Source organism: Elephantulus edwardii, unplaced genomic scaffold, assembly GCF_000299155.1.
Source record: "Elephantulus edwardii isolate Elephantulus edwardi_28Jun2011 unplaced genomic scaffold, EleEdw1.0 scaffold00044, whole genome shotgun sequence".
In the NCBI taxonomy this organism is placed as follows: Eukaryota; Metazoa; Chordata; class Mammalia; order Macroscelidea; family Macroscelididae; genus Elephantulus; species Elephantulus edwardii.
Window position 1 is genome coordinate 14,882,852 of NW_006399794.1, and position 7,621 is coordinate 14,890,472.

At 38.3% G+C, this 7,621-nt stretch overlaps 1 protein-coding gene across 1 annotated transcript; it reads right to left on the minus strand.

The window, feature by feature from the left end:
- Positions 1 to 4,538: 4,538 nt before the first annotated feature.
- LOC102874011 (prostate and testis expressed protein 4-like) lies at positions 4,539 to 6,450 on the minus strand. Its single transcript, XM_006885730.1, has 3 exons — positions 6,345 to 6,450; positions 5,299 to 5,412; positions 4,539 to 4,690 (listed from the first exon to the last, which is right to left on the minus strand). Exons 1-3 carry the CDS (start codon positions 6,448 to 6,450, stop codon positions 4,539 to 4,541), a joined length of 372 nt encoding a protein of 123 aa, XP_006885792.1.
- Positions 6,451 to 7,621: the final 1,171 nt, after the last annotated feature.

The window sequence follows — 7,621 nt, forward strand, 5'->3', positions numbered from 1 at the left end:
TGAAGTACAAAAAATGAAAACAAATCCATAAGAATCAAAATATGACCTTGAGTATATCCCACTTGAATTTCAAAATCATCTCCAGAGTAGTTTTGAGGCACTGAACCCTAATTGTCAAAGACCAATAAATACATCAAAGATGTCATCTATGAAGAAAGCCATAGGTTGTTACAAAGAAATTTAGAGTTTGAACCATGCAGTGATTTCTTGATCTGTTTTGATGATTGCTGATGTCACTGCCCCACCAAGTGGAACCTGGAGCCCCTGCACCAGGAGCACCAGTAACACAGGGGAGTGCAGAGGATATAGGAAATAGTTGGCTGGGGGCAAGAGACAGAGATGCCAAAGGGCAAAAAGAGAATTTCCAGAGGCATGCTGTTTAAGAAGTAGATGTCACTCCTGTTTCCAAACCTGTCTTAAACTGGAAGCTCCATCAAATACTGTCTACCATGGGCAGCTATTATGGCATTTGACACCCCAATGATACAATGTTCAGCATCACAGAAACCCCAGGTTACCTCAGTACAGCAAATTGACAGAAAAGTGCCGTACTACTTGGAAGAATGTTTCTTCAAAATATAATAACAACCTACTTCTAAATACAAAGGCATTTCCCGAGGTCTTGTTGACTCTAAATAAGAGACTTAAATAAAAAACAACCAATATAAAAAAAAGAAAATTAGGGAGAATATTTAAAAAATTGCTCTCAGAAGGGACTCTGAAAATTGCACTAGAGTGCTGAGAGACCAAAACAAAGGGAAGAAATGCAAGTAAACAGAGGTGAACATATTTCAAAGGGCAATCCATGAAGATAAAGCAAAATAGTGTAATGGAATGTACAAACAGCTGAATTTGGAGACTAAGAAAGGAAGATCACACTTGACATTTGCAAAGCAAAGAACTGAAAGACAAATTCAAGTCTTAAGCTGTGATACTGAGAGATGCTATGGGCAACAATTTGAATGATCCAGGAAGCATCAAAAGGAGATAGAAAGAATATACAGTCTCACTCTAGATAAAGAATTAGTTAGTACTGAAAATTTCAGGAAGTACCAGATCTATAAGAGTCAATAGTAATGAAGACAGAAATTCAATCTGCATTGAAGACACTGGCAAAATATAAAAATATTGAACAATATTATTATCATATGTATGCAAAATATTACTTAAGATGGTCCAAAAGCAATTGGAATAGTACACTGACAGAGAACAGCCAGAAGTTCAAGGTGGGTTCAGAAGAGGCTTTGGCACCAGGGTTATCATTGCTGATGTGAGATTGAACCTGGCTAATGGCAGAAAATGAAGAGAAAAAAAAGTCTGTTAGTGGTTTTTATTGACTATGCAAATGTATTTGACTGTGTGGATCATAACAAACTATGGCTAACATTGAGAAGAATAGGAATTTCAGAATACTTAATTATTTTCATACAAAACACACAATTTGCCACATAGTCAAATCCTTTGTGTAAGCAATGAAACACAGATAGGTATTTGTCTGATACTTTCCACTTTCAGCCAAGATCCTTCTGACATTGGCTGTGATGGCCCTAGTGCCATGGCCTCTCCTAAACCCACCTTGTATTTCTGATAATTCTCTGTTGGTGTATTGATCCAGTCATTTTTGGATAATCTTCAGCAGGATTTTGCTTGCATGTGAGTGATATTGTTGAATAATTTCTGTACTCTGTTGGATTACCTTTTTTGGAATGGGAATAAATATGGATCTTTTCCAGTGAATTGGCCAGGTAATTTTCCTTCAGATTTCTTGGTACAATGATCTAAGCACAAATAAATCACAATATTGAGGGTTTATTTGGACAGTTCATCTTTGTGTTGAAAAAGCGACAGCTCTGTTCTGAAAAATAGAATAACTCATCTTAAGACCATTACAGTTTGTTTCTGGGGGAGAAAAGCACAAACATAGAATTGAATGTTACTTAAAAGTCTAATCTTAGCATGATTAGTTTGTAAGATAAACGAATCTTTGCAAAATTGATTTGCACAATTTCATATTCACTTTGTTTCCCATTTGCTTTTTGTTTCTGGGGACATTCCACTGTGGTTAGTGAACTTTGTGTATTTTCCCATGTACTCAAAGGCATATTCAAAGGTAAATTTCTCTACTTTTCAGTTTCCTTCTTTAGAAATATTCTACCTCTGTTAAGCTCTCAGTGGTGCTTAGAATTTAACTAAATTTTTATTCTTTTGAGTACTCTGAAGTCTTATCCTTTGAGTTTCTGTTGACTGATGACAATGGATAGCATTTGTAGCCTTAGTAGTTGGGTGTGAAATGAAAATATGCACAGCAAATTAGGTTTTTATTTAACATTTTCTACACAAATTATTCAGTAATGTTGTTCATATTATTTACAACTTGTTCTTATTCTTACAGTTGTGTTAATAGGATTTTCTTATAAATCCTATACTACACAGGGTTGTCCTTCAGGACTGATCTCTAACAGTCTTTATAGCTATGAATGATACATTATCTTTACTTAACTTTTTAATTCCAAGCATAAAAGAGCAAAGTGATTCAAAGTGAGGTACACCTCAGCTGGGTAATGCTGATCTTTATTATTCCATTTAATTTTTTTAACTTCCAATTTTCCTAGATTTAGCTTTCATACATTCCATGTCCCAATTATTAATGCATGTTTGCAGTTGTTTTCCCTCATTTTGAGTGATTTCCAGTCTGGACTAGAGTGCTGAGAAGCCAGTATTATATCAAACTGTGTTCCTCTATTGTTCATAGGGGTTTCAAAGGTCATATATTTGAAAAGTGGACAGCCAATCCTGCTTCCTGAGACACGGGATGAAGGACACGCTCATATAATATGGAGCAAGATTAGATCTGTGACAAAGTGAGAGTGTGTTTGTGTGTGTGTGTGTGTGTGAGTGTTTATGTAGCATATTATGTTAATCTAAAGGTCTTGTACTCAGGAAGTTCTAATTCACCAGCATCTTCACAGGTAGAAAGATAATCAGTCTCCTTCCAATAAGAATCATAACTTTGGAAGCCTGAAGGAGGGTCACTATGAATTGTAATCTACTCTATGGTAGTGGCAGCTCTCGTGGCTCTTCTTGTTGTTGTTAAGCACCACCAAGGAATCAGAATCAATCCAAAGCTTATTCTCCCTCCAGCAGGTTTTCAGAGGTACTTAGTTGAATGGGAATTAATTGTCCTTCTTTCTCCATGAAGCATCTGGTATATTTATGAAAGGAATTCTTATAATACAATGTTTAAGTGTTAAGCTGCTAACTGTAAGGTCAGTAGTTCAATTCTACCAGTCAGATCCGGTGCTGCAAACCTGAGGGCATGCAGTTTACATTCACCAGTTGCACCACAGAAGGATGGGAAATCTCATTTTTTTGTAATCTACAGCCTCTGAAAACGGGCTGGAGGGTCAGCCATAAGTCGGTTCCAACTCAGTGGCACATCACCAAAGTACACCTTACTGACATGGTTGTTGTTGTTGTGTGCCCCAGAGTTGAACTGACTCAAAATGGACCTTCCAGCTGTTTTTCAGAGGCTGTAAATCACACAGGAGAAGACTGCCATCTGTCCTCTGCAGAGCAGCTGGTTAATTCAAACTACTTGCCTCTGGGATTGCAGTACAACTTCTTACCACTAAGCCACCAGACCTCCCACTACTATAGAGTAGACTCAAATTCATACTGATTCTTATTGAGAATCTTTCTCTTCGTGAAGGTGCTGGTGAATTACAACTGCCAGAGATAAAAAGCATTTTGGTTAGCATAATGTGCTATATATACAATACCTTCAGAGAACCTCAAATAAAGTTCAGGCTCTTACATAAATTAAACTGTGCTCATGAATTGTTGTACAAGATATTGGTTTATGGTGACACAGACTGACTCAATTATACCTCAGTCATTATCCTGAAGCCCAAAGAAAAGAAGTGAGGTACAATGTCTTAATTATTAAGTACTGTTATTGCAGAAATACCACAAACAAATGGTTTTAACAAAAAATTTATTTGCTCACAGTTTAAGAGGGTAAAAATCTAAAGTCACTGTGCTTTCTCTAATGTACAGCTTCCTTTCCTTCTTGGTTCTGAGGAAATGTCTTTGTTCAGCTTGTATCTAGTTTCTTGGAGAATTCTTTGTGGCTTGGAATCAGTCTTCTATTATTTTTGCTTCTCCAGAATATTTAATCTCTTTTATCTCTCAAAAAACACTCTATAATATAACCTAACAAACCCAGCTCAAAGTGATGCTATTTACAAGAGAGGGAAACAGTGCCTGGTCTTGTGCCACCCTCATAACAGATATTATGCTTTAGTCATCATTATATAATTCCATTTCCCCCCCTATTTCTTTCACCAATCCTCCTCTTTTTCCTTAACCCTCCACTTTGTCAAACTTTATCTCTAACTCTAAAGACAGGCCTAAGTTAAGATTTACAACACACAGTTTTGGAAGGACATGATACAATCCATAACCGACAGTAAAGAAAAATTCGTGCTCAAATATATTTTAATTGGGATCTGATATAAAGCCAGAGGGCCAGGAAGTACTTATGCTATACTTGGTGGGGGAGAAAGGTTTACAAATCTGTTACAAAAATTCTCGTTACAGCACGTAGTGACCAGGTGTAGTGTTTGTACAGTCCAGTCCTGATGGCGGCACTGATACTGACAGCGTTGGTATCCATAAACGAAACGGTTACCTGGAATAGAAGAAAAACAAGAAAAGGAGATCTCTGATCACTCCCTTCAAATTTTCTCCAGGAGGGCAACTGTTTTCCACCTAACAGATAAGCAATAAAAATTTGTTGGAAGAGGAAGAATCATTAATTTAGTTAGTAAGATGAAACATCGCATTGTCCTGGGAGTCAAATTGCACGGTAGGAAGAAACTGGAATAACAGAAGTGAGTCTAGATAGGTAAACCTCCCTCATCTCTGAATAGTTTATATTAAGACCTCATTTCCATAAGGTTCTACTACAAATCAGCTCCAGTAGAATATTTATAGCTTGGTTCTTTTCAAACCCCAGAATCTAATAGCATCTTTTTGCTTGTTGATCTTACAGCACCCAAGGATCCAGATGTATTTCTTAGCAAATTCTTTTTCTTTTCATATGTCTACTTTTCTTATTAAGGGCCAGTGACAAAAACAACACCAAAACTGGAGAACTCTGTCTCAAATATTTAAATGGTACTGGTGAGGGGGAATCTTCTCTCACATTCTGCTCAATGTTCCAGGGCTCCTGACAAAGCTGCCTTTCTGAAAATTTAGCAAGGGTAATTCCAAGAGGGCTTCTGAGTCTCCACATACCTTCATAGGCCGTGTACAGCTTGCAGGCCTCTCGAGTTCGAGCTTCACAGGTGCTTTGGTTAGTTGCACAACTCCCATCAGCATTGATATTATCACACTTGTAACAAACTAGAGCTAGAAAATAAATATCAGGATAATAAGGCTTTTTCTGGGCCTACATTTACCTCTGGAAGTTCTGGTAGCCTCCTCTGGTAAGGATTTGTCCTAGTAACCCAAAGATAGCCCAGTAAATCACCAGCTGTTTCATGGGAGAGAGATGGGCAGTCTCCTCCTGTGCACTTCACTGCCTCTAAAAACCCCCTGATCTTCAGTTATGGGTTGGTTCTAACTTGACTGTAAACAACAGCTTTTGCCACTTTTGGAGTCACTTTGGCTTGGGTCATAGAGTGTGCCTGTCACCTGGCCCACACAACCATCATGCACAATGGTCAGATTCTCACACATGTTGGTATAGATTGGTGTTTTTATGATGTGGTTTGATTTCTTTGTGGTTGTCTTACACCAGCGGAACTTCATCTGCATTTCTAGAGGCATTATACTAAGTCTTTATTGGGGAATACATGTGTGCCTTAGTGGATAAAGTTTGTGCCCAAATAGAGATAGGATTTCTATATTAACAGAAAATGAAGCTTCTTCAAATAGACTATGCTTCTTATAGGAATGACAAAAGCAGGCCTTTATATCAGTTCATTCAGGCATCATATCTTGTGAATGGAAAAACTTTCTTAAGCCTTTCAGACAACCTTCTTTCTCTGCTCCCATTCAAACATGTTTTCATCTTTCAGGAAGAAAATTTGAGGAATTTGTGAGTATCATATATTAGCCCTAATGTGGAAGATGAGTTAAGCATGGAATAAAATAGGAGATAAACGAAGAATAAATGAGAAAAAGAAAATTTGGGCCAAAAGTGAAGGAAGAAAACAAAGGACGTGAGAAACAAGAATATGAATAAGGTGATATGGAGGTTTTGGAGACCGTCTCTAGAGGAAAGGCTGGGACAAACCTTGCACCTTCTTGCCTCCCCGTAGGCCAATAATTCTACCTACCTATGTGGGTCTGCTCATCTAAACCAAATTCCCCCAGCAGCTCACCTTGAAGGACACCCAGCAGTAAAGAGAGGCTCAGTAGTAGAAGCAGGAAATGCTTATCCATCTTAGAACCCAGCACCTTGGAAGAGCGGAAGGCAGTAGAATATCTGCAGGCATTTCACACACTGAGAACTGATGCTTTATAATCTTAGACTGGAAGAAACAGCCAATGAGAGCTTACTTAAATGCAAGTGTATACCTCTTGTCATAGGGAAGCCCTGGTCCTGGCTCCTCCCAGTTTTACTTATCTCACACCCAGCGATCAGAGCCAGATATATTCTGTCATGCCTTGTTTCTGTCTCATTTTCATTAGATTCAAAATGGAAAAAATGCGGAATGATATCTGCCGCCATCAGCCAAAGAATTTGTAAGATTCAGGGTAGTAAGTGAGTCTGAGTAACTGGCTTCAACATTCAACATAGACAAAAACATTTCTATGAAATAAAGATAGAGATATTTGAGGTTTCAAAGAAAGTTTAAAGAAATCTCATGTATTTTGTCTACTGCTAAACAAAGCCATGAACACAAAATGCAAATATGTACCTTACCCTCCAGATTGAATTCTAGACTAAGTGATGTTGTAAGCTGCCACTCAGTCAGCTTTTGATGTTCAGTGACTCTCTATGATATAGAGTAGGATATTGCATGGGATTTTCCCCCTCTTAGCTAAAATGGTCAAGGAAGGTGCTGTTGAGTGGATTGGAACCGTCAATCTTGTTTAGCAGTGAATTGAAAGCCCTTGTGCTACTAAAGGTCTTTCTAGACTAGATTCAATTCAATAAATAACAAGTCGATAAGCATTTATCTAGAAGAGGTAAGAAAGGTCATTTATTATATAATCATATGAAGTTTGATTTGATGAATATTCTGCAAGAAATTTGAGGGGTCTCAGGAGCTTAGGCGGCTTGTGGAGATGCAGTGAGTAGGCAACCCAACTACACGAAGGCTCTCTTTGTGCCTCCCATAGCCCTTAGGCACTTGGCACAAGCCATCCTTGCTGCCAAGATGCCCAAGAGCAAGGTCAGCTTAGCTGGACAAAGAGGCAGTGAAGGAGGAGCCCAAGAGATCAGTGAGGCTGTTGGCTAAACCACCTGACCAGTGGAAATGAAGGCCCCAAAAAAAGGCAGCAGGAAAGGAGAAGTCTTTTGACAAGAAAGGTCAAAGAGAAGAGAAAAGGGAAACAAAAGGACAACAAGCCGAAGTGGTGAAGCAAGAAAGAAAATTTACTTGCCGAA

Excerpts from the sequence above, each read along its gene's own strand:
- LOC102874011 (XM_006885730.1), bottom strand. The coding sequence starts at position 6,450 with ATGGATAAGCATTTCCTGCTTCTACTACTGAGCCTCTCTTTACTGCTG. Across the intron at positions 5,413-6,344 it reads AGATGAGCAGACCCACATAG|CTCTAGTTTGTTACAAGTGT; the intron begins GTAGGTAGAATT and ends TTTATTTTCTAG. Across the intron at positions 4,691-5,298 it reads GCTGTACACGGCCTATGAAG|GTAACCGTTTCGTTTATGGA; the intron begins GTATGTGGAGAC and ends CTTCTATTCCAG.